This window comes from Sus scrofa, chromosome X, assembly GCF_000003025.6.
Source record: "Sus scrofa isolate TJ Tabasco breed Duroc chromosome X, Sscrofa11.1, whole genome shotgun sequence".
NCBI classification, from domain to species: Eukaryota; Metazoa; Chordata; class Mammalia; order Artiodactyla; family Suidae; genus Sus; species Sus scrofa.
Genome location: NC_010461.5, coordinates 20922460 through 20949923, shown reverse-complemented (window position 1 = coordinate 20949923; position 27464 = coordinate 20922460). Strand labels below are relative to the sequence as shown.

The window sequence follows — 27464 nt, the reverse complement described above, 5'->3', positions numbered from 1 at the left end:
ATGTTAGAGATCTAACAAAATACAAATAGTAAGAATACAAGACTTCCAAGCCGCCCTGCTTTCACTTTACACGAGAAACTGAAAGCATTTTCCTCCCCGCATTCTATTAATCTCTGTTGTATTACAAATCTTTTCACAAAAGACTCTTTTTTCCCTATGTGAAGCTACCAGTGACTTGGGGATGTAATATTCCAACCATGATAAATGTCCAACTTTCTAACATGAATGGTTATAAATGGATGTGTCAGTTAAGGCAAGGAAAGAAGAAGGAAAAATGGCTACGCTGATGCTTACATTAATATTTTAGTGATGGGAGTCCCCATCATGGCTGAGCGGTAACGGACCCAGCTAGTATCCTTGAGGACGTGGGTTTGATCCCTGGCCTTGCTCAGTGGGTTAGGATCTGGTGTTGCTGTGGCGGTGGTGTAGGCTGGCAGCTACAGCTCTGATTCGGCCCCTAGCCTGGGAACTTTCATATGCTGCAGGTGCGGCCTAAAAAGACAAAAAAAAAAAAAAAAAAAAAATTTTTTTTTTTTTAGTGACGAAGCCTCTAAGAAAAATTGTTCGTTATCCAAAACTGCTCCTGCCTCTTAAGTCCTCACTCTTGCAAAAACATCACCTTTGGTGTGGACACACACTAACCAGTAAGCTTCAAATGTTAAGTCTTGGTTTCATAAATATGTACACAGAAAAAAAGACTGGAAGGAAATACTCTAAAAAGCCATGACTGGTTATTATCTAAATTTTCTACAACAAGGGTACATACTGTTTTTATAATCAGGACACTGTTATTAATGAGCGAACAGACAGTTTTGCCAAGAGGGTTCAATACGAATGAACCTCTAAAACACAGGAAAAACATTTTGCGCTTTATCATGTGTTTTGTTGTTTCCAAGATTAACTTTCAGAGAATGGGCTTATGGGGGAAAAGGCTCATGAAAAATAAAATACATATTTTGGGGGGGCCGCACCCGAGGCATGCAGAGGTTCCCAGGCTAGGGGTCGAATCAGAGCTGCAGCTGCTGGCCTACACCACAGCCACAGCAACACAAGATCTGAGTCTCACATGCGACCTACACCACAGTTCACGGCAATGCCAGATCTTTAACCCACTGAATGAGGCCATGGATCAAATCTGTGTCCTCATGGATGCTAGTCAGATTCGTTTCCACTGAGCCACGATGGGAATTCCCCAAAAATATTTTCTTTAAAACAATTCTTTTACTATTAGAAATTATGAAAATAGGTCAATTTAAGCACATAAGCAGTTTCCAAGTAGAAAGTGGCAGGGCACATATTATCGGTATTAGAATCATCTATGAAATTAAGCCACTCACTAAAATGCACACAACCTTATATGGAATATGATTTGAATACTTGACGATATTGCGTCTCCGAAGGGATGTAATAAATCCGTTTTAAAGAGAAGTGCTTTGTTCTCCACACCCCCCTCCCCTGTCTTTATTCAGTGTACACATGGATCAGTTCAGATGTCCAGGGTAGGAATCAAACAAAAAAATTTAATCAGGAGGGCATGCCTAGAAACTTACTACTAGCAGAGTTTCTTTTCTTTGCTCAAGTCTAGCTAACGTAATTTTTATTTTCTGTTTGTTTGCAGGCTAGTATTTATCGGTATGGTTTAATGTGATATACCTTTGGGTACTGAACAACAAATGTTAAAACTGAACTATCTATGCAATTGCCTCAAAGGGCATCTTAAAATCAGAACGGACTTCAAACCATCACCAGGCAATGTTTGTTCATTTAACTTTAATTATTTTCTCCTTGAGAATGGTACTAATGAAACTGAATATCTTTCATGGTTTCGAAGGGCCGTTTGAATAGTCTGTAAACAGAACTAAGGGTAGACAAGAGATCTGGCTGAGCCAGGGGGTTGCTAGGTGATGTAGAATGTAAACCCACAAACTTGTTAAGGTCTGCTTTGCTTTCATGCTACTTTCACACACTCTCAAAAGTTTTGAGAATTGATTTTTCAGGTGGCCATTTAAAAAAAAAGAAGAGACTCCCTCCCTCCTAAATTCTCCTCCAGATGCTCTGCCAGATTCAGAAGAGAGGAAATCCATCTGACCTTTGGCTGTAACCTGGGAAACTTCTGCTTTTACAACAACGTAGAGTCATGATTTTATGACTGCCCATCATCTAAGAAGCAAATCCACAAAAGTGGACTTTCAAACTTCCAAACAACATTTCTCATCTTTTCTTACTCGATTTGGAATAAAATTAAGATTTCCCTCCCGAAAAGAAAAAATTGTGATCACAGCTTAGACGGATTTGGGGCACAAAACCCACAACCCCATGGCAAATACCTCAGCACCGATTACCATCAAGACAGACCTCTCGCTTTAGCCCTCACGGCTCCCTTCTGGCCTATGCCACGTCTGCCCGCCTATGAGGCTTCTCCCTTCCGCCCCCTCCCCCAAGCTCCTTTTTAAGTAGCTGATCAGAGATTGTCCAGTAAGAGCACTTTATTAGATCATCAGCCAGAGGGGTTCACAAGTACTGAGAGCAATGGGCTCAAATGCGGCACATCAGTTTTAATAGACCAGGGGCTACTAGTAAACTGCAGATACTGCTGAGAACTTTCCATGCACTGAACTCTTGAAAAAGCACCGTCTCTCCAGCTTAAATGCAGCTGCCTCTTTCAATGCCGCAAATGGGTAAATTTGACAAAAAAGCCACCATTAAGACTACATGAAAGGCTCAAGACAACATCCTTTCAATGCTTTGTACTTCAGTAATCAGATGTACTTACTCACCCCCTCCCCCAAACCCGATCAAGAACTATTTCTGAATGGTAGGAAATAATTCCACTTTGTACATCTTTTAGTTAATCAAGACTTTCTATTCAGCAATTTGACCTTTTGTTCAAAACAGGATTATCAGTTTTTTCGCCAGTTACCAAGGGCGACTCGCATGGTGAACATAATTGCAATAATTTGCAAAACACCATGGCAACCCACATTACAACTAGGTAAATACTGGGCTTTTGTGCTACATTGTTATTTTCAGAGATGCTGAAGTCAAAGAACGAATGACAAATGAACACAAAATTTATATTTGCTTTGTCTCAAAAGAGAAGAAAATTGATAACAAGAATTGGGGGGAAACCGACTACAGCTGTAATTTCTAACTTGATTAATTAGGATGGTAACAGTCCTTAACAGTATATTCAACAAACAGCCCTGACTTCGTCTCTCCACCCACCTCTGTCTATACCACTACCAGTATCTCCCCCACCCCAGACAAATTTTTTCAGCTTGGAGAACAAACATCCCCCATTTGCTCTTTTCTTCAACTTAATGGAATCCTTAATTGCAGAATATTGTTCTCCTGCTCTTCACGGCAATGAAAACGGAGAGAAAGGAGGAGAGTGCCAGGGCAGACAGAGAGCTACAGTCATTTTTTTTTTTCCTGCCTCTTTTGGACACCCCAGGCCCAATGATGAGACGGCATTTTTCTGGTATCAGCAGCTGTTTCGTAGCAGACAATAAAGTAAAAACTATTTAGCTTTGCAGAAAAGCCACTTCTTTCCTCTTGGCAAGACAAGGTAAGTCTACACAGCGAGATGAAGTTTCAGAATTTAAATGCCAGAATGGAAGATGAGAAAATGATAACAACAGCAACAAAAAACCCATACATTTTTTTCCTGTAAAGAAATTATTAACTGTAGCTCTGTCCAAAAAGCTGGTGAAATGCATGTGTTTGCTATCTAGGGAAGATGTTTCAACCATACCACCCCTGTGCTGAAAACCACTTTATACTCAGCCCAATTCACAAAACAATCTAAAAATATAAACTCAGTACTCAGAAATTAATACAAAAATCAAGACCATATTTTTCATAGACATAGTCTCAAAAATGATTATTATCCTCTTTTCTGTAATAAATGTGATGATTAGAAAAGTTACATCAGAACTGCTTTACTTAGGTGTGAAAGGCAGGTTCGACAAGGAGCAGTTTTTTCTAAGAGGCGCAAATCCTGCTATAATGCCTAGTTTTTTGGAAATTATCAAAATCGACTTTCCCATGTTAAATGTAATGCTTGGGGATGAGAAAAGAAAAATACACAGAAAGGGGGTTGCAGAAGTTATACCGCCGAGCTCTCGAAAAATAAGAAGCACCAAACTCACTCTTAACGCAGCCCAGCCTGCTTTCCTCCATCTGCTTTTAACAAGGCAGAGCAAAAGCACTCTCTCAAACGATCTGCATATACAGTCCCCCGAACTTCTGAAAAATCAAATGAACCTGATGCTATAATGGGTCCATTCTTATTTTGTCAGGGCTGAAAACTCCCAGACAGATACCTAAGATTTGGCTTAGAGAGATCACAATACAACATTCTTCAGAATATGCCTCCGAAATTACAGATACTGTGATTTCTCCGGAGGAGTAGAAATCAAAAGAATGTGACACATTAACTCCTTCTCAGTCACTGACAACCTCTTTATACTTGGAAAATATATTTTATTTTCTGGCTTAGTTCATTGTGAATTTACCATACCCATATTAAGTGCATTCCTATCGAAAGCCCAAATGTGGAGAGGAAATGTATCTTTTAATGCCAAATGATAAAGGGTTCAAGAAGCCTTTAGTACTTTTTGATCAAATAGACTTGATGATAGTTCAAAAAGTGGGCCTAAAATCATCATGACACTTGAACTTCTTTAAAAGAAAAAAACAAAAAAAACAAAACCCTTACATATAAATGAAATATTTTGTAATCGAGAGTTTCCTCACTTCTAACATTTACTTAGTATACTAGTTCCCTCCTGCCCCAACCTTTTGGGGCTTCTGTAGTTGCAGTGTTTTTCCCTTTCTCTTTCCTTTTTTTTTTTTTTTTTTTTTTAAATCCTGCTCTCTCTTTTCCCCCAACTGGATAGGACACTTCCTGACTTCTATTTGTCAACTGCAACATTCGGCTCTCTCTATAATGCCAGTAAATTACCCAAATCTCCAAAGCAGGAATGGCAAACATCTAGCAGGTGGACTGCAAGCCACCTCCAGCTCCATGTCCACAGGTGATGCAGGATGAAGACTGGCCCTGAAAATGAAACCCACTGCTACCTCCACCCTGATTCTTTCTTGATCTAGAATTCTCAATGCTGGGCGCCTAGGGAACGTTATGACACAGATTGCTGGGCACCAATGAGAGTTTTTTGAGCCAGCAGGTCTCAGGGCAGGGCCTGAGGATGCACATCTCTAACAAGTTCCCAGGTGATGCAACAGTCGCTGCTGACCGGGGGACTAGGCTCTGAGAAGCACCCGTCTGCAGTACTGAATGGGCAACAGGATTTTAAAAAGCTCCCCAAGTGATTCCAATGTGTGGCTATGGCTGAGAGTCACTGTCCGTGTTATTCTCATTCTCTCTTGTTCTAAGGAAACTACTGGTTATTATCTTCTAAAGAACGAACTTTATAAACAGAACTGTATTTAAAAAAAAAATCCTCCCTCTCCATTCTTTCTCCTTCAACATTTACTCTTCCTTTAGGTACTACTGATGTGATTCTCTCTTTTACTCTTTCCAGGTTCTCTGTGTGCCATTAGAATTAGCAAAGCCTCATACCATATGTAATTCTATTACAAGAACTGACCAAGTCCTCCCCAATCTACAACAGGTATGTAGCTTAGCAGTAGTCTTCCCTTAAACCAATATCCCCTTTACTCTAGCGTAGCAGTACAGTCCCTACAACATCAAGTGTGCTTCACTTAGGAACACAGAGTTTTCGGCATGCTGGTAAAAATCGTGTCTCAGAAAGCAAGCGCAATTCTATCTTTGACAAGTAATATGAAATAATGTAGTTGAACCCTAAATTTAAAAGTTGGAAGGAACTTTAGAGCTCTAGTTTAATCCTTCACATTCTATCCAAAGAAAATAAGTCCCAGGAAAAAGTAAACTCATTGCACGCTGTCACAGCAATAAGCTGCAAGGCCACTTGGGTCTCTGAACTAGCCCGGTGCTCTTTGCTCTCTGTACCTACCTACTCTGCCTAGTGCTTGAGCCTGTAGCCCTAAGTAGGTTCCTGAGCACCTGAAAGGTGGCTAGTCCAGACTGAACTGTAAAATACAGCACAAGTTTCAAAGACTTAGTCCAAAAAAGGCAATATAAGGTATCTAATTGACCTTTTAAGTACTCATTAGAGACTGAAAAAAATTTGGAAAATAATGGGTTAAGCACAATTTATTATTATACTACAAATAACTATCTTCTCTTATTTTAAAAAATATAAGAAACATACTATATACACTATTTTAAATCTTGTTTTCTGCTTAAAAGTAGACGAAATCATCCCCTATAAGCACATATACACCAGTAATGGCGGCACAGAGTCGTACTGTATGAGTGTAATAGCGCAATGAGTCCTTTTCTGATTAACAATCAGGTTGTTTTCAGTCTCTGTTACCAATAATGCTGTTCAGCACCTTGGACAACATTCGCAAGTCCTGTACATCTGCAAGGAGAGATAACCAAATTGAGTTAAAAGGTTATTTGCTGAGTCAAAAAGGTATCTTCTTTTAAAATTTTGAAAGATGTCACCAAATTGTGGTCCAAAGGGGGCGTGCCAGTTTCTACACTGACCAACTGCCTTCCCCACACCCTTTCCTATGCTACTATTCTCGAACTTTTGGTCTCTATCATTCTGATAGGTGGGAAATGATATTCATTTGAACCTCTGAACCTAAGCGAGAGCCATTTGCGTTTCTTCTTCTATGAGCTGCTTGTTCCTGTCCTTTACCAACTCATTTTTCTACTAGGTTATTGGTGTTATTCTCCTTGATTTGCAAGTGTTTTCTATGCGAAGGAAATTCATCCTTTATTTGGGGCAGCAAATATTTTCCCTTATTCATTGCTCCTCTTTTGACTTCATGGTGTGCACGTGAGTATGCGTGCTTAACTTTTGCCCTGAAGAAATTTTTATTTGTTAATTTGTAGTCAAGTTTATCAATTATTTTTCCTTCCCAACTCCAAGATTATTAAAATAATCTTGTGGCACAGTGGGTTAAGTATCCAGGGTTGTCATTGCAGCAGCTTGGGTGATTGCTGTGGTGTGGGTTTGATCTCCGGCCCAGGAATTTCCACATGCCACAGGTGCAGCAAAACAAAAACAAAAACCTATTACTTTTATAGTCCCCCCCCCCTTTTTTTTTGCTGTTTTAGGGCCACACCCTCGGCTTATGGAGGTTCCCAGACTAGGGGTCAAATCAGAGCTACAGCAGCTGGCCTGCACCACAGCCACAGCAACTTGGGATCCGAGCCGTGTCTGCGACCTACACCACGGCTCATGGCAACGCTGGATCCCTGACCCAATGAGTGAGGCCAGGGATCGAACCCATGTCCTCATGGATACTATTTGAATTCATTTCCACTGTGCCACAATGGGAACTCCTCGTTTCATTTTCTAAGTTGAAGTTTTTGACCCATCTTCAATTTGTTTCAAAGTAGGCAGCAAGGAAGAAATTCAACTGTATTATTCCCCCCAGATGACTGTTCCCTACTGATACACACCACCCTTTATGTAAGACTAAATGCAAACTTTTACGTCTATTTTTGGACTTTCTATATTAGCTCCATTAAAATCAGGAGAGCACCAAAAGATTTTAATTACTCTAAACTCCTAAAAATTTTAATAAATGGCAGGTCATCTTCTTTTCGTCTTAGTTTTTTGGTTGATTTCATTGAGTTTTCTAGGTTTGCATGGATCTGTAAACAATGATAATTTACCTCTTCCCCTTCCAATTTTATTTACTATTTCTTTCCCTTGTCTAATTACAATAAGTAATACTTTCAAAACTTGGTATTTATCAACTTTTTTTTTCATTGAGATATCTCTAGTATCAGACGTTCCAAGAACCTAGTCTGTGAACCCTCAAACTAAAAGCCATCAAAGGATCTCTGCAACTGGAAAAAAATTATATTAACATTACTATAGACCTTTTGACTCAGAAAGCCTAAAATCAACTTTGGAGCTGAATTTAATTTAAACATAGTAGATGTTGACTAAATACTAAAATGGTTCCTTTTCTATTTGGGGAATTAGTCCTCTTAAAAGCTCCCTTCCCTAACACAAGTCTTCTTATCTAATCACTTCTCCTGTCTCTGCTCTAAGGAAAAAGAAATGAACTTGGAGAGATCTCAACTATGGCAGTTTCAGTCTCTTCCTTCATAAAGAAGTCTATACGTTATCAGGCTAGATGGTTGAAAGGCCTGTTCTAGCACAAGACTCCTCTAATTCTGTGACAATTTTAAAAAATAAACATGAGGTTCGCTATAAGTCTTCATGATTTATCCATAACTGAGGTTAGAAAATACACATTCCGGAGTTCCCGTCGTGGCGCAGTGGTTAACGAATCCGACTAGGAACCATGAGGTTGCGGGTTCGGTCCCTGCCCTTGCTCAGTGGGTTAACGATCCGGCGTTGCCGTGAGCTGTGGTGTAGGTTGCAGACGCGGCTCGGATCCTGCGTTGCTGTGGCTCTGGCGTAGGCCAGTGGCTATAGCTCCGATTCGACCCCTTGCCTGGGAACCTCCATATGCCGCGGGAGCGGCCCAAAGAAATAGCAAAAAGACAAAAAAAAAAAAAAAGAAAATACACATTCCCATCACTGAACACATTTCCTCTTAACCAAACCTCATTACTCTACCATTATTAAGTTAGGATTTCATGTTGTTATTGTCTTCATGCAACTGCTCCTGACTGAGTAATAAGCCTCAGTGAATATCTAGAGAAGTGGTTATTAAAGTGGTCCCTGGGAGTTCCCATCGCGGCGCAGTGGTTAACGAATCTGACTGGGAACCATGAGGTTGCGGGTTCGGTCCCTGGCCTTGCTCAGTGGGTTAAGGATCCAGCGTTGCCATGAGCTGTGGTGTAGGTTGCAGGTGTGGCTCAGATCCCACGTTGCTGTGGCTGTGGTGTAGGCCGGCAGCAACAGCTCCGATTCGACCCCTAGCCTGGGAACCTCCATATGCCGCAGGAGCGGCCCTAGAAAAGGCAAAATAAAAAATAAATAAATAAAGTGGTCCCTGGACCAGCAGCATCAGCATCAGCATCAGCTGGGACATGTTAGAGAAGCAAACTCTAGACCAAGAATCAGACACTGTGGGGGTGGCGCCTAGCAGTCTGAATTATAGCAGGTCCTCCATGGTGTGGCCGTGATAAGTGGGCATGTATTTATACAAATAAGACAATAAGCAGAAATCATGAGGCTAAAGAGGACACTATCAAGGTGTAAAACATATAGAAGCCAGTCTGAGGTAGAGTGTTAGAATGACAGAAGAAAGGGGAAAAAAATACTATATATAAAATCAGCTACTAATCCTGACATTTGCCCATTATGCTACTCTTCTCAAAGCTCAAGATATTTTATGCCCTTTCAAATAATTAGATTATTAAGGATTTGAATATATACATTCCCAAGACCTACAATTTCTAAATTGTAGGAAGCATAAGGAAAGAATCCTTGAGGAAAATATTGTCCACCTTAACAGATGTTTTCATGTGTTAGAGAAACAGGTTCAAAAAAACCCTTCTTTTGATTCAGCTCCCCAGCCCTCCTGACCTTGCTCTCTGAATCATCTAACTAGCCTCTGAATTTATGTTCACATCTCATCCATCTGCCGTAAGCCTGATGTGCCTCCCATGGAGGCTGAGATGATTTTAGCAGGCCTGGCCATGTGCTAGCCAGTCAGGCCCCTGCCCCACTTGTGAGTCCATTCTGGAGCTTAGGAGATGCTGGTGGGAAAAGATTCTCTTTAGCTCTTCATCTGATGTTTCACATAATAAAACTAACGAAAAATGTGACTTGGCTGCATAAGTACAGTCACTTAGTGCACCTCCAGGAAAGCAGGCAATGGGGCTGGAGGAGGCCATTAATTAACTACAACCAGCGAAGTCTCTACCTAATCAACTCTCCTTCCCTGGGAACATGCTCAGAAGGCCCTGTATATTAGATGCCAAGCAGAGAGATTGACATCCCCGCATGGGGGACTCCAAACTATCTCTGAGGAAGGAAAGCCTTTTGGTACAGAATGGATTCTATAAATTCCGTGGAAAGGAGAGAAGGTCTAAGATACTTGGCTAACTGGCTACAAACTGACACACAGTTACCGAACACAAAGAGCCACCAGCGTCAAGGTGGTCAACCATCTGAAGCATTCTGCATGACAGTGAGAGGAGGAAGCCTCCCCACCCTACTGCTACATTTACTGTATGGCAAGAACATTCACGACAACGCAAGGCACCTGGATCGGGGACACCGTGCTCACGTGTCTGGCCAACTGACTCCCTACGCAGAAAAGATTCGGCCTTTATCCAGCCCTGCTTCCATCCTGGCTGCCTGCACCAGGAATATCAAAACCAAAATAGTATTTGAAGTGACTTTTAAAGAGAAACTCTGCCCTCGCCCTCCCACGCACCAAGAGAGTTGAAATTTTCACATATTTGTAGGAATTAAATGTATTATCAAATAATTAATTCAAACACTTCTTAAGGGCAAACAACATGCAGCACCTGTATTTAAAATATCATTCTGACTATATTTTGGAGGGATGATTATTTTCATCTGGGAGACGTGGGGTGCAAGAGAGTGAGCTTGACTAAGAGCTGGAGGCCCAAACGTGCCAACAGAAAAGATTAAGGGTATTTCGAGGATGGAGGAAAGAAGGGAAGAGGATGAAGAAGGGGAGAGCAGAAGGGCATCCACAGGCCAGTCCCTCAGCCCCCGAGGGCGGGGACCCTATTATTCAGCTTGGAACCCCTAGGGCCTGGAGTAAAGTGTCCCACACCATAGGAGCTGAAGAAAGGTGCTTTCCATTTTAAACTGCTGGAATTCAACTCTCTGCGATCAAGAGCAATTCCAGTGGCTGAATATTCTAGCTTCCCTCAGGCCAGGCTGCTGGTGAGACTCCAAAAGCTGTTCCTTTGCAGGAGGCCCATAAAGCAGCCTTGTGGCAAAATGGAACAGCAGGAGCCAATTCAAAGCTTTCCCCTCACCTCACCTGGAGAGCCTTCAGGTGTGCCCCCTTGGATACAGAGGTAACACCTACCCTCCCCCTCTTCCCTGGGATAATCCCCGTAAAGACCTAGGAACAGGTGTAATTCGCACGCAAGTGCATTCGGGTCTTAATTCCTGACAATACACAGCGTAGCACTTGTGGGCTTTTCTTCTTGAAGGCATATTTAAAATATTTCATCAGAATGCCAAGAAGCCATTGCCTGGTGATGGATTACTGAGGGATCCATTTTACTTGGAACATGGAAAACAGCTCATCTTCTCTATGTCCTTTTCACAGCAGACAACTCAGTGATGATTACATTAATTAAATATTGACTAGATAAGCAAAATGTAAGTTTTCTTGGCGTAAAGATAAATGGCAAGTGAAATTACATTTTTAGGAAGATTATGCTTGACGATAAATGGCAAGTGAAATTACACTTTTAGGAAGATGATCCTTGAAGGTGAAAACAAATTCCCATCATCCACTTTCTAACCAGGCTTTTCTGCTAGAAATCAGAGTTTTCAGAGAATTCCAAGTCATTGTGACTCAAGCCTCTTCTCGTGGTTTCTCTAATTAGGTATACAACTCTGGGAAGCATACACCAGCGTGGGAAGTAATGCCGCATCTCAAGGTCTTATCCCTTGGTGATTTTCAGTTCCATCGGACAAGGAGCAGTTTATGAAACATTGTAGAAGTATGTAAGCCCTGTCTGAAAGCTCCCAAACAATCCTGAACATCATCTATGCTGGCTGAGGAATGAAAATATGAGAACACAACCTTCCACTAAATAACCAAAATGACTCTCCCTGTTTGCCCATGAAGAGAAGCCCGGCATTATTTAACCTTTTCCCTAACATGGACAACATTAAAAAAACACTTTTCTTATGAATTTAGCAGACTAAAAGTAAGCTTGAACTGGAAATGCCACAGAGAACTGCCATTATGTTCATAATTCAACTTTGTGTTATTCAATACAACCTAAGGGGTAGCTTTTGTAGAGCACAAAATATGAACTACACATTTCTGAAAGGTCATGGGAACACTAGGAGATAAGCATAAAGCGAATTAGCGAAAATGAATTCAGTGCAGATTTTTACATTAGAAGTCAAAGTTAATACAGTTTCTTACTAACAAGGTACCATCGATCTCTCAGAAATGGTGAGCTGTAACATTAAAATATCTTGCTATTTCAGATTTTTCCCTCCACAAGGCATATAAAAGGTTCTCCCTTCCCTCTGTGTGTACAATTTGTGGTTTGCCTTAAAAAAGTAATTTACTGAAAATGCGTTTTCCTTCTTATTAAGAATCCTAGTGACTTAACAGCTAAAAAAAGTAGAATCTATGAGAGCTGAAAAAGATGTAGCTGGATACTAAATTTTATTTTTATTACCATTAAAAATATATATTTTCAAAGTCACTATAAAAACGTTAATGTAAATTAGTTCTTTAAAAAGAGCATGCATGTATATTTTTGGATAAAGTAAAACCTTAAACTTTGTAAAGGTTTCGTGTATTAAAAAAATACAGAAAGTCATTTCAAGTAGAAAACTAGCTTACATAACAAACACACTAAATTAAAACCTCAAGGCCAAGGAGACACAAAGGAAAGACCAAGTTCTTCTAATGGCATTTGGGAGCCAGGAAGCCATGGTACAAATGAGACTAGAATTTTCTAAGACACTCTAGGTCAAAAGGATACTCACTGGAAGATTATTTCCAAGCTAAAAACTTCATGAAATAAATAAAAACAAAGAGGGTAACACACTGTAATTCATAGAAAACTGGAGGATGTTTCGTGCATATTTTTAAAAAACGCACTAAATTGGTAAGGGGTGAGAAACGACTCTTTTTATTGGCAAACCTACTAACCTACCCCCCCATTACTGAGTACGTGATAGACTTGAATAAAAATTTTAAATGTCAAAATGATTAAATCACTCACACAAATTTAAAGACACAAAATCAAAACAGCTTACTGAGGTATTGATTATATAAAATAAGTACGAAAAAATTTAAATTAATAGCTCCAGATATTTTGTTTACTGTAGCTTCATACTCAATTAGCTCATAATCTATATTAATACTTTAAATCAAATGGAAAAATTATTTGTCATTAAGACAGTACACTTGGGCAAGCCTAGTCTACTTTACTAGTCTATTTTAAAATAATTTAAGAAATAAAAAGTATAAAGATAAAAATCTTAATACACAGTTTGGTAAAGTTCAAGTCAGTCTTTGAACAACACGTTTATCTATCCAGTAAAGCTTGTGTTAATGCGATGTAAGAGTTTGGCAAATTCAACTTTAATGGAGCATAAAAGTGCTTTTGCTTGAAAGTGAGATCATTTTTAAAAATTCAAAGCATGATCACTTTTTCTTTTTTCGTAGGAACAATCTGATACAAGCAGCAAAGCTTAAATAAACTAGAAACATTTCAAATGATCCATAAAGGATTAATAAGCACTGCAGGAAGTCCTATAGGCTCAGCGTATACATTTTCCATCTCTTCCCCCCATGATGGGCATGATATGAAATTCTAAACAGAAGTCAAGTTTCAAAGTCCCTGAATGTTAAAGGGCTCTCATGTTGAGGTGAGAGGTCACAACTTAGGGCTCCCTAACTTGGAATGGATCAAAATTACGACAGTATTAGGACAAGAATCATTTGAATCTGGACATTCAATTAAAAAGGTCTTCTTGCTGAGGGTAAGAGCCAGTGGTCAGAAGCAAAACTAAGGCAAAAGGAGCAGTGGTAAGCTACAGGCCACTAATATAACAAGAACAAAATGACAGCTATTATTTTGGCAGAGATAATCTATGCTGAAACACAAAACACACACGCACACAATTTCTTTCAATACAATTTTCTTGTCTTCCCACTGACTTCTGTGATTACCACAGAAAGCAGGGTTCTAAACACATTTCTCATTGAATCCTCAATCAATAATAGTAAAAAATTCAGATGGAAGATATGGGGAAATGCATTATGGCATTAGTAACTGTTTGCAAAATAGGCTGAACTTATCAATATGCACAGAAGTTGATAAGAAACCTGTCTCAGGACAGGTCGTATTTTTGCCACCCCAAAGCTCAGTCACATTGTCTGTGTCCCTCAAATCAAAATCCTTTTTATTCTTAGGTTGGGCAATCTTCCTTCCTAATCCTTATCTACTCATTTTTCAAGAATAAATATACCTCGTTTAAAATTTCCTGCTTTAAATAAAAATGCAAACAGTTCCCCCAAAGTTACAAAGGTCTATTTTCTATGAAAGACAAAACGCCAAATTTTCCTTATCTATGAACATAATGACAACGAGGCATAGAGTCCTAAATTAGTCAGCAAGACCATGGCTTTTTAGTAAGTGCACAGGTTTACTACTGGAGTTCACACTCGCGGTGAGGTGAAAAAGGTCCTTAGTTTTTGTGCAAAGTTTAGAATGTGCATATTTTTCAACCTCTGGTGTTTTAATAGTTCCTTGACAGAAGCATAAATTATTCATGCCACTACAATGAGATTTACTTCCTTAAAATGAAATGCAAACAGTAAATGAGAAGCGTGACATTTAACAATACCCATGAATGTTGGGATCAACAAGAGCAAAGCTTAAAAACAGACAAACAAACAAACAAACAAAAAAGAATTTGTCTCAAGTAAACAGTCTTGCGTGGGAGTACAACTGCCAAGCCTTTGCTGTATCAGCCATCTCTGAGGATACAGAGAGCTCTTACTAAGGCTTTGGCTATTTCAATGCCCAATCACATGGCCAAAGCAGCTGAAGCAGTAAGACTTCCACAGCAATGAATTCAATCATTTACTGAACACCTATCTTGTTCTTTGAATTTTCTACTAACTTGATAAAGGGAGGATGAATATTGTCACTCTTAGGTGAAGAAAACTTTTTGAAAAGAATATATGGACTTGGAATGGGAGAGGCCCGAGTTTGAATCCCAGCTCTACAAAGTATTACCCTTCTAACACTGGCCAAGTTTCTTATTACAAGATTCAGCTTCCTGATCTGTGAAAAGTGGAAAAAAAAAAATGCACCTCCCTTTACAGGGTTGCTAACAGGATCAAATGATACTACTTATGTAAAAGAAAGACACTTACCAAAATGTTAGCTCAAAAAATATTAGTCTTCCGGGAGTTCCCATCGTGGCTCAGTGGTTAACGAATCCGACTAGGAACCATGAGGTTGCGGGTTCGATCCCTGGCCTTGCTCAGTGGGTTAAGGATCCGGCGTTGCCGTGAGCTGTGGTATAGGTTGCAGGTGTGGCTCAGATCCCGCGTTGCTGTGACTGTGGCGTAGGCTGGTGGCTACAGCTCCTATTGGACCCCCTAGCCTGGGAACCTCCATATGCTGCGGGAACGGCCCTAGAAAAGGCAAAAAGACCAAAAAAAAAAAAAAATTAGTCTTCTTTCTCCAGCTCTCTAGGGGTCTAATAACTTATAGGTAACAAAATTATTTGCCAAATGAAATAAGAGAACTACAAAAGACCGTATAAAAGAAACTAAGATAAGTTATACATTCAGAGTTGGAAATTCAGAGGAAAAAAAACCTCCCACAGTTGTCAAGTGACAGAAGGCTTCCCGGAACTGAGATGAGTCTGGGTCAAGAAGGTTGAGAAGAATTTAAACAGAGAAGGCAAGTGGGTGAGAACAATCCTGGTAGCTGCAAGAAAATAACTGGAAAAATGGGGATTTGATAGTGTCGTTGGATGGGAGGGTCTGTGGAGAGGGAAGGCTGGATTACATAACGTCTCCAACGCCGGAATGGCTATGATTCTACAGAGGTTTAATGAAGCCACTCCAGCACCCCCGAGTGTGTATGAATTGTGCCTGCTATATTCTAGAGTGGACTACAAAAGAGGACAGGAGCTGAGGTCAGAACACAGTCCAAATCCCTCCAGCTTATACAGACAGCATAATCTAACCTACAAAGGGCACCCATGATTTAAAAAGTCTCTGGTCTTTTTGGTCCTGAAACCCAAAAAAGACAGCTGAAATTTCTGAAGAAATGAGACTGAGTCATCAATGACAGAGCTTAAAGAAATTTTAAGGGAGATATGAGTGATATTTACAAATACTTAAAGAAAAAAGCACAAAGGAAAGTGGCTGTATTCATTTGACGTTCAACACGGGTGTGGAGCGGGCAGTTAAGGCCTAGAACAGAGGGAAGAACGTTTAAATTAGCCATGGGGAAAACTGTGTGCATGTAGAGCTTGTGAGGAAGACAGCCCAGCGAGAGACTGCACCAGTACCATTAATGCAAAATATTCAAAAGATTTTCAAAGCACAGTGGCAGAAAGATAGATTTCTCAAGATGCAGTGTTTTCGCCTGGGTGACCCGCAGACGACATGTTAGTTCTACAATTTATGACTTTTGGATTAAAGCCGGGAGAGGGGGGTGTCCTTCCAGACATGGAGAGCCCTTAATGATAGCACTGGTACAAAACTGCACAGTGATCAAGAGTTACTGAACTAAGAAAAACCTCGGCAAGTACTCCCTCAATTATTTCAGCCCTTGGGCATTTCGATGGGAAACTACTCATTGATATTATTCTTTTTCCAACATTCATTTTATAGAATATCAAGACAGAGTCAAATGTTGACTTACTATGGTAAATAGAGGGGAAAAAAGCCTGCTTTTGATTTCCTTTCCTTTATTACCACCTTGGTTTTATGTTTTAGAATGTCGATTATGTTTGAAAAAGAGGGTGGGGGATGGCGGGGCCTGCTCATCCCTTCAATGAAGACAAAAGACAGCAGCTATTTCATTCTGCTGTGGGAGTGTTACCCCCCCCTTAATTCTCTCGCCATCATATTAAACTGTGATTTTCAACAGGGTCCTGAAAAACGTATTATATTTTACTATTATTTTAAAAGAATTAGAAGGCAATTACAGGGAAAGGATAAAAATAGGGCAAAAATGTTTTTGTGTTTTCAGACCAGCTAAAATTTTCAGAGTTTAAAATGACTAGAAAGGCAAACTGTTAGGTATTCAGAAGGAAAATGTGAATGTTTTCCCAAAGGCATTATTAACAATTAATAATCATTACACTGGTGCCTTGTTTACCTGACCTTGTGTAAATTCAGCAGCCTGGTAATTAGACCCATATTTTGCACATTTGTATATTTCCATGCATAGATTTGACTCATTCATTCATCCATTAAAATTTGCTTGACAGACGTAGATGAATAATCAAGCTACAATTTGTATTTACTGGATTATAGAAAATTGCCCAAACTGTTAAGTTCAAGGAAAGCGCATTCTTGTCTCTCTCTTGTGACTGATGTAAAAGCAATTACACATCAGAGGATTGCCCCAAAGCTCTCAGAAGAAGTGGCACTGCTTTTGCAATCTGGGGTCTTAAGACTATCTTTTTTTTTCTGAAGATAGAGACTTTTTAAAGATTAACAGAAGGAAGAACATATCCCTGTGCAAGTGAATTTATTACCATTTAGCTCATGACACTGTAATTTCACGTTAAAAAGCAATGTTCTGATCAATCTTCCACATCCAAAATAAACAACAACGCATCTTTATTCCGCAACGACTGTATGGGCAGTGGAAGTTTTGGAGAGGAGAAATAAGGCAACTGTGGGGAGAACAGGTTTATGACAAACACTCCTCCCTCATTCGCCCCAGAAAACAAACAGATATCAACAACAAAACCTGACCAAACACCTTGCTACTAGCAATCAATAAGAAACAAAGAACTCTTAAGACATCATTATTAATGTATTTTCATGCAAAGAAGCAGAACACATCTTAGTGCTAACTGCTCCCTAAATTCTGATATTTGGTGCTAGCCAAGCACGCTGTCATGTGGAACTGTATTTTACACTACGGTATTTATTTTGCTTCTGCAGTCACTAACCGAACCATCGCTAATACACGTTTTCTGGTCCAAGGTACAGTACTTCTTTTACGCAGCTGAAGATACAACAATTTTGCTGTCTTAAATCCATCTCTTCAAACTGCTTATTTTGGTTGTCTGCTTTAAAAAAAGGAGTGATTCTTGACTTTAAAAAAAATATGTGTGTGTGTATAACCAGCATTATCAGTTTTTAAAAACCTTAGATCATAAATCTAATTTTAGAAAAACATACATAAAGATCCATTTTATATAATCTTTACAAAGGACATTTAGCTCCACAGCTGGAAAAAAAAAAAAAAAGACTGACTGCTTAGAACCTGTTTTCACACACATCATATTGTTTATGCAGCTCAAAACTTGGCTTGTAACAAATTCTCTGGATTGGCAACAATGAGACATAAGTGCTTAAGGTATAATTCAACAAACAAAAGGGTTCCCTGAACTTCCCAAACATACATCTGGTTCTTTTTCTTAACATTACCAAAACCTAGTCTGCTTCTTCCAAACAGTCTTTCTTCCTATAAAACAAATGTCCTGTTAGATATTAGACATTAACTTCTGTGATGATTGCCTGAAGGCACCTACGAGGTCACCAGAGAGCCAGGTGAAACAGGAGTTTAGAAAATGAGTTGTCCTTAAACATGTTTATAAACAGAGAAAGGGGAATTTAGACGCTTCTAGTGTGTGTGACTTCACATAAAACCGAATGTCTGCTGAGTCCACGGCATTTAATAGGCATTTCAGGGGTCTCATGTCAAGAAGACATGGTCCTGGCAGTTTAATACGATAAAACAACTTTGATTTTAAAGTGAAACACCAAAGCTATTTGCCTGACTCTTGGCTTTAACAGAAACACGGGGGAGGGACTTCTGCTCAGACAGAGCTGCTACCTGCTGTGTGCCTTGGGTGAGTTCCCTTTTCTTTCTGGTTTATTATCTGGTTGGTTGTCTTTTGCAAGGTTTAAGGGTTGCGAATTGTACTGCATTCTATTAAAGGAAAAGGGATGAAAACAGTAAAAAAAAAAACAAAACAAAACAGCTACACCATCCACTGTTAATGATGGTCTGACAAAAGTCACCTAAACTTGTATCCACTCCCTTGCTATAGCTTATTCCCAGAGTTGCTTTCACTACCAACTTCAGAATGGAAATGAGATACTATATCACTATTGCCCAAAAATATCTAATTCTGTACCACAAATTGAAGCGATTAAACTTGGATAGGGTGAGCTTTTCAAAGGCCTTCTCCAGAAGTCTAGATTTCACATTCTATTATCAGCCACTTTCCTACCTATCCTGATATCCCCTAACGTGTCACCAGCACCACTGAGCACATGATGACCAATTAAGAGAACTCTCCAAACAGGACGCAAAAATCAACTAGGCCCCATTAGTCAGTCTCCTGCAAGAGCACATCTGTATGCGATAGGGCTATGGAAAAGCACAGAAAAACAGAAAAATACACAAGCATGAGGGCTTCTCAAAGCGCTATTTCTGGGTATTCAGCTATACTGTTAACAGGAAAAAGGTATGACTGCCCAGTGTTGAGAGTTTATCCCAACAGGAATTTCAAAACCAGCCCTGCCGCTAAGCAGCCTAACTTAGATAAAAGGAAAGATCAACACCATATCTGTGGTTCAAGAAGCAGAGCCATCTTTCAAGATGAAAATACACACTCTTCATGTGTGTCTTTCCTTACACACACAACTACTTGAGATTCCTAATAAGGTGGCTGAAATTTAAGTTATGAGAGAGACTGAAATGGACATTCCAGAAAATACTGTCCACTGAGTGTAGAGTCAAAAATAATTTAAGGGAGGTCCCATTGTTGCTCAGTGGTAACAAACCTGACTAGTATCCATGAGGACTTGGGTTCAATCCCTGGGCTCTCTCAGTGGATTAAGGACCCAGCGTTGCCATGAGCTATAGTATAGGTCGTAGAACTGGCTTGGATCCTGAGTTGCTGTGGCTGTGGTGTAGGCTGGCAGCTGCAGCTCCGATTCGACCCCTACCCTGGGGACTTCCATAGGCCACAGATGCAGCCCTAAAAAAGCAAAGAAAGAAAAAAAAAGGGGGGGGGAATCATTTTTTATTAATTTTTACTTAATTATTTTAAAAGGCACCCACAGTCTTTCTGAAGTTTCCAAAAAATCACACCCTTGCTCAAATAAACCAGTCCTGTGTCCCCCATGTCCCTGGAGCTCTGCTCTGTTCCAGGGACACGAAGCTAAACACAGCACTACAAGAGGGCAGCTTGTCTTCACCACCAGCTGTATGGCGACAGGTGTCCCCATGGGTGCACAGGGGCAATGGACGGACACAGAGGAGAGGAAGACTTTCGGCCTAGAGAGCTGAGGGAGGAAGGCTACCCAGAGACTGCATCCCTGAAAGCGAAGCAGCACAAGTGGGATGCAGGTTCCAGGCAGAGGAGAGATAGGAGTGAAGGCAGGGAGGGTGAGAGAGAGGCCCACGGGGACCTGGAGGAATACCAAGCTACCCCTGGCAGCGGGCAGACAGCCTATGGCAACGTAAGGATGGAGAAGAAGGTGGCGAGGCTAGCCTGGGGACTAACGCCATGTTAAGGGATTTGAATCTCTAAGAAATGAGAAACCACTGAAGGTTTTTAAGCTACAGGATGACCTCATGAATGTTATTGTGGGAAGGTGATCCTGTTAAGAGTGTGGAGAATGGACTGACAAGGGAACAGGCCATGACAGAAAGATCAATTAGAAAGCTAAAATGACCAAGAAGCACATTAAAGCAGTGGGAATGGAGGAAGAGGCTGTGTGATGGTAGGAGAAATACATGGCACCACGACATCCAACGGGGGTAACTTGAGGGCTTCTTAATCTGATTTGGGACCTCCTGGAGGGCATGGCTCTGTGTGCCTCACAAGATTACTATGAGGAACACATAAGGTGAGCTTATGAAAACGCTTCAAAAATTGCAATGCACTGCGTAATATACAATGTGTATTAACACAATGGACTCCTCTTCAAATCACTTGTCCCTTACTTCAAGGCACATTCAATACTTTTGGTAGGTGTTTAGGGAGGAGGGTTCCTGACAGCCCTACAGACAGGGAACTAAGTAAACCAGTTTGCAAGATTTTCCAAGTTCCCATAGGGACCCTGAAAAATCCCCAAACATTTAAAAAGATGGACAGTTTTCTATTTTCATTCAAGTAGCTGCATACTGAGGAAGTTGCAGAATCCCATTCCTGTCATCTGACTCCTAGGAGGAACACTAAGAAATGCAGCCTATGGACTGCCCCAGTTCTTTCACTGTCATTTTATTTTTTAAAATAACCCTCGCATATATTTCACATGTACAACAGGAAGATTTCATATGCATGGGGAATGCTTACTACAGTCAAGCCAGTTAACATTATCTTTTCCTCACAGAGTTGGTTCTTTTTTGCACGTGGTGAGAACACCTGAAATCTCCTCTCAGCAAATTTCCAGTCCTCAATATGGAATCATTAACCGTGGCCACCATGCTGTACACTGAGCTCTAACTTATTCATCCCACATAACTGCAACGTTGTGCCCACTGACCCACATTTCCCCGACCCCGTTTTGATTTCTGAGTCCTGCTCATGGAGTTCTAGGCCTAGGCAAAACTCTGCACTTCCTACAGAAGGGAAGCTAAAACTACTCTATTACTATGGTGAGTCACCGTCAAGACTGAGAAGGTGGTGACAGGACTGAAGATCTCAGAACCACCTGAATGTTGTAAAGAACTTAATGTCTCAGCATACGCAAGATCAGATGATGTCATGAAATCATTATGCAGGAGGTCTCCTAGAAGAGATGATACAGGGAAGATGACATTTCTACACACAAATACTCCTCAGCCCAGATCTATACAATCATATCCACACCAGAGGAGAGACAAGGTTGAGCAATGCGAATTATCCACCATTTGTAAAGTGCCAGTGATACACCTGAAGACTTAACAAGGCTGGTGAATTCTCACCAACAAATGTGGAGGAGTTCTTGTCATGGCTCAGCAGTAACAAACCCAACTAGTACCCATGAGGAGGCAGGTTTGATCCCTGGGCTCGCTCAGTGGGTTAAGGATCCGGTGTTGCCATGAGCTGTGGTGTAGGTCGCAGATGCCCCTCGGATCTGGCGTTGCTGTGGCTGCGGTGTAGGCCGGCAGCTACAGCTCTGATTCGACCCCTAGCCTGGGAACTTCCATATGCCGTGGGTGCAGCCCTAAAGAGACAAAAAAACAAAAAAAGTTGAAATGTTAAAGATGCTCCAGGTTTTTTACTTTTATAAAATTAATTTTGGTCACTTACAACTTGTTTTAGAAATTTAATTCCCATCTCATTTTCAAGGACATATTTAACTTGATAGAGGTGTGAAAGCCTATATACCTTTTATTCTCGTATCTTCATATATGAACTACGTGAATATACAGAAGTCATATATAATAATGAAATATTTCATATGAAGAAATCACATTTAAAATACTTAGTGGTTCTTATACATTACATAAGAATTCATCGATATGTATTTTTTGAAGAGTTTAGTAATCACACGGAGAACACCAGGGCCCTTGCCCACCTCAGAAACTCTAACCTAATGTTTCAAGATGGGCTGAGCCATTAGAGCCTCTTCGGAAAACCCACAGAGGTGACTGTAATGTGCAGCCAAGGTTAACCTGCACTGTCTGCTTGATACAGACGTATGATTAAAAAAGAAACACTGTGGTGAAAAAAAACTTTTAACGCAGCATTTTCAGAATGTTCCAACTGTCTTAAAAATGTTCTCTTGGCTTTCTCTATGAAATTTTACAATCTTAAAATGGTTGGGGCAACACCAAGATTTCTAGGATGCAAGTACTCAATTCTCAAAGTACCTTAAATAGGACTCTAATCTATACTATCCTCATTTACTGGTAAGAACTATATTATAATGCACTGTTTAATTTCTCCTTTGTCTTTGAAACAGCTTCTTCTTCTTCTTCTTTTTTTTTTTTTTTTTTTTGTCTTTTTGCCATTTCTAGGGCTGCTCCTGCAGCATATGGAGGTTCCCAGGCTAGGGGTTGAATCGGAGCTATAGCCACCGGCCTACACCAGGGCTACAGCAACGCGGGATCCAAGCCGCGTCTGCAACCTACACCACAGCTCACAGCAACGCTGGATCCTCGACCCACCGAGCGAGGCCAGGAATTGAACCCACAACCTCATGGTTCCTAGTCGGATTCATTAACCACTGTGCCACGATGGAAACTCCGAAACAGCTTCATTATTTTGATAAAAAGTATTCATATTTATGGCAAAATACTCAAATAGAGAAAAAAATACAGAAAAAATAAGATTCGCATAAACGTTTCACAACCCAGATATAGTTTTTGACATATGGTAAACATCCTTCTAGAATTTTTTTCAAGAATAGATACACAATTTTTACATAAGTCACATTATACTATATAAGCTGGCATTTTCAAAAAACTCAACACTATTATATGGCTAATAAATACAGATTTATAAAATAAATTTTAAGGGCTAGATAGTAATTATATATTTATGTAGCTTCTTATTAATGTTTCATGGGTCCTCAGTATTCTTTTGAGCTAAGCAACTGACTATAATTCTCTGAACTATAGAAATATCCAAAAAAATTCTAATAATTGTACTTTTATATAGTAGGAAATACAACTGGAAACCAAAATTAAAAAGAAAAACTTTCCCCAAAATGACCTCCTTTAGGTATAAATAAAACTTATATAGGACTTGTATGCTTAATACTACAAAATGCAAATGAAAGGGGGCAAGAAAAGAAGACTTAAATGGAGAGGAGTTCCCGTCGTAGTGCAGTGGAAACGAATCTGACTAGGAACCATGAGGGTGTGGGTTTGATCTCTGGCCTCGCTCAGTGGGTTAAGGATCCAGCATTGCAATGAGCTGTGGTATAGGTCGAAGATGCGGCTCGGATCCCGTGTTGCTGTGGCATAGGCTATAGCTCCAATTAGACCCCTATCCTGGGAACCTCCACATGCTGCTGGTGTGGCCCTCAAAGGACAAAAAAAAAAAAAAAAAAAAAGGAGAGACATACCATGTTCACAGATCAGAAGACTCCATATAATATAGATGACAATTTTCACCAAAGTAATATATAGATTTAACACAATTCCAACAAAAATCCCAGCATGATTATTCGGTTGTTGATAAAGACAAGCTGACTCAAATTTAATATGGAAATGCAAAAGAACTAGAATAGCTAAAACATTTAAAGATATATACATATAAAATGGAGGAATCACAGTATATTAAGACTTACTATAGGAGTTCCCATCATGGCTCAGCAGAAATGAATCTGACTAGTATCCATGAGGACACAGGTTTGATCCCTGGCCTTGTTCAGTGGGTTAAGGATCCTGTGTTGCTGTGAGCTGTGATGTATGTCACAGATGCAGCTCGGATCTAGCGTGGCTGTAGGTGTGGCTGTGGCTGGCAGCTACAGCTCAGATTCAACACCTAGCCTGGGAACTTCCACATGCCAGGAGTGCAGCCCTAAATAAACCACCCCCCCCCAAAAAAAAAAGAGACTTACTATAAAGCTATAGTAATCAAAACTGTGGTGCTGGCAAAGGGAAAAACAGAGGGTCCAGAAAAAGACACACTCAGTGGTCTCTGACAAGGGTGCAGAAGCAATTCAAAGGTGCAGGAACAGTCTTTCAAGTAAGTGGTATTAGGACAACTGGATTTACATAGATTTTCCCCCCAAAATGAATGCTGTCCGAAGCCCCATACCTTACACAAAAATTAACTCAAAATGGATCATAGTTCTAGATGTAAAATTTGAGTTCTTAGACATGAAACCAAGAGCATGATCTATAAAAGAAAAAACTGATAGATTGGATTTCATCAAAATGTAAAATGTTTGTTCTGTGAAACATACCATTAAGATAATGAACATGGGAGTTCCCGTTGTGGCTCAGTGGTTAACGAATCTGACTAGGAACCATGAGGTGGTGGGTTCGATCCCTGGCCTTGCTCAGCGGGTTAAGGATCCGGCGTTGCCATGAGCTGTGATGTAGGTCGCAGATGCGGCTCGGATCCCACATTGCTGTGGCTGTGGTGTAGGCCAGCGGCTACAGCTCCGATTCAACCCCTAGCCTGGGAACCTCCATATGCCGAGGGAGTAGCCCAAGAAATGGCAAAAAGACAAAAAAAAAAAAAAAAAAAAAAAAAGATAATGAACATGAAGGCTGTAGGTGGAAGAAAATATTGGCAAATCACATATCAAACAAAGGACCTGTATCTAGAATATGTACAGAACTTAAAACAACCATAAGTAAACAATCCAAATATGAAAATGGGGAAAAATTTGGACACTTCACCAAACATGGTATAAGGACCACAAATACAAACACACTAACCATCAGGGAAAGGCAAATTTAAACCATGATGAGATACTGCTCGCACCTATTAGATGGCTAAAATTAAAATTACCCGCTGTGGCTCAGGGGTAACAAACCCAACTAATACCCATGAGGATGCAGGTTCGATCCCTGGCCCTACTCAGCGAGGATCCAGCATTGCTGTGGGCTGCGGTATAGGTTGGAGATGTGGCTTGGATCTGGTGTTGCTGTGGTGAAGGCCAGCAGCTGCAGCTCCAATTGGACCCCTAGCCTGGGAACGTCCATATACTGCAGATGCGGCCCTAAAGAGAAAAAAAAAAAAAAAAAAATCAACAATACCAAGTGCTGATGAGAACGCCCAGAAAATGAAACTCTCATCTATCACTGGTGGTTAGGAAAAATGGTGCTGAGACTCTGAAAAATACTTTACCGATGTTTTTAAAAGGGTAACCATATGCCTAACATATGAGCCAGCAGTTCTACTCCTGGGTATTTAACCTATAAGAATGAAAAGTTATGCTCACACAAAACCCTACACACAAATGTTTACAGAAGCTAAATTCATAACTGCCCCAAATTAGAAATAACCCAAACACCTTTCAATGGGTAATTAGATCAAATAAACTGATATATTCATACACTGGAACAATATTTATTAAGAGAAGGAGCAGATTACATGAAAGAAGAGACTCTCAAAGCCTGTGTACTGGATGATTCCATTTCTATGACATTCTTGAAAGGACAGAACTATGGTGCTGAGAACAGATGCAGAGGTGCCAGAGTTAGTGGTGGAAAGGAATGTGTGATCATCCATGGATAGCAAGAGGGAGTTTTTTGGGCCGACAGAACTATTTTGTATCCTGACTGTGGCAGTGGTTATACGTAATCATGTGCCAGAATTTGTAAAATGACGAACTTCTATAGACATGGGTAGGTTAAAATGGATGCACATTTAAATATAGGAAAGTTAAGTTTTCCTTTTAAGTGGCTCAATATTAAGGTCTCATTTCTAGAGAGCTGGAGTAGTGGATACAGTACTATAAGTACTTGAGTAATACTTGAAAGTACCCTGCTGCTCATACTGCTGGGGTTCTCTCTGTCTGTATGACCGACTGAACCAAAGTAACGAGTTGAAGATACGACTCAGTCTTCTTTCTCAAATCCTGAGAGCTGCTATTTCTCTTGTGATGAAGTTTCAATGGAAATTTTAGAATTTTTCTTCAGTGTTCTTTGTGGGGGAGCTGTCTTTAGAATTTCATTTTATATTCACAGATCAAGTCCCTCCCCACTCCTGGCTAAGCAAGGAAACACACACATGACAAAGTTTCATCCTGCACACCTCTAGCAACAGCAGCATATGTGGTACAGAGGTGGGGGGTGGGTGCGGGCAGCAGATGGAAGATAAGGCCATGGATGGAAAATATGACACTTTATAAGCAAGAGTGGCACAAATCAACATATGATATATGAGGTTGGCCATTTGAATGAACTTATTTTAAAACTGCAACTCAAAGAAGTAGCACAAGGGAATTGTGGGAAGAGAGTGTGGGTGATGAACATGACTCTATGCATTTGTCAACCCATAATACTGTCCCTCAAAGAGCGAATCGTACTGTACATAAATTTCAAAATGTAAGCAATACCACCCCCCGAAATAATATATGATCACTGTCAAATACTTGAACAATAGAAATATAAGGTTATATACCATATACCTAAGATAATGGACTTTAATATACCAGAGTAAAAAAGTTTATTGATACAGTTTCAGATTCCACATTGGAAGTAACTTTTAAGAAACTACCATGCTACAAGGTTTGGTGTAGTGACACTTTTCCACTATTAATGGAAAAGGGAATTAAAAGGTACTCCTACCTTTTCCAACTACCTACCTGTGTGAAGCCAAATTTTCTTCATATATTTTCACTAAAACAACACAACATATCACAACAAAATGGATGCAGAAGCAGATATTAAGAATCCAGCCGGCTTTGAAGCCAGACATCAAAGACATCTGCGAAAACGTGAAACAAGGCTGTTCATACTAAATTATCTTGCTTTGTAATATGGTTATTTCGCATCAAAAGTTTTTGTTATAGTTTTGTTGTTACTCATAAATGAGTTAATACTTTGTAAATGTCTCAGTTTTGATTTTTAATTTAGTAAATATGAATACATATAATCCACATAAGCAACA

At 40.1% G+C, this 27464-nt stretch overlaps 1 protein-coding gene across 2 annotated transcripts in view; it reads right to left on the bottom strand.

The window, feature by feature from the left end:
* POLA1 (DNA polymerase alpha 1, catalytic subunit) overlaps positions 1 to 27464 on the bottom strand; it is a 307592-nt gene that overhangs the window by 114342 nt on the left and 165786 nt on the right. Inside the window, exon 35 of one of the 2 annotated variants that reach the window (XM_021080572.1) lies at positions 25584 to 27281. The exons of the other annotated variant lie outside the window; for it this stretch is intronic. Within the exon in view, the coding sequence (XP_020936231.1) occupies positions 27156 to 27281 (126 nt within the window). The 3' untranslated portion in view covers positions 25584 to 27155. Of the gene's footprint in view, positions 1 to 25583; positions 27282 to 27464 lie in introns of those variants that run through there. 2 annotated transcript variants of the gene reach the window in all.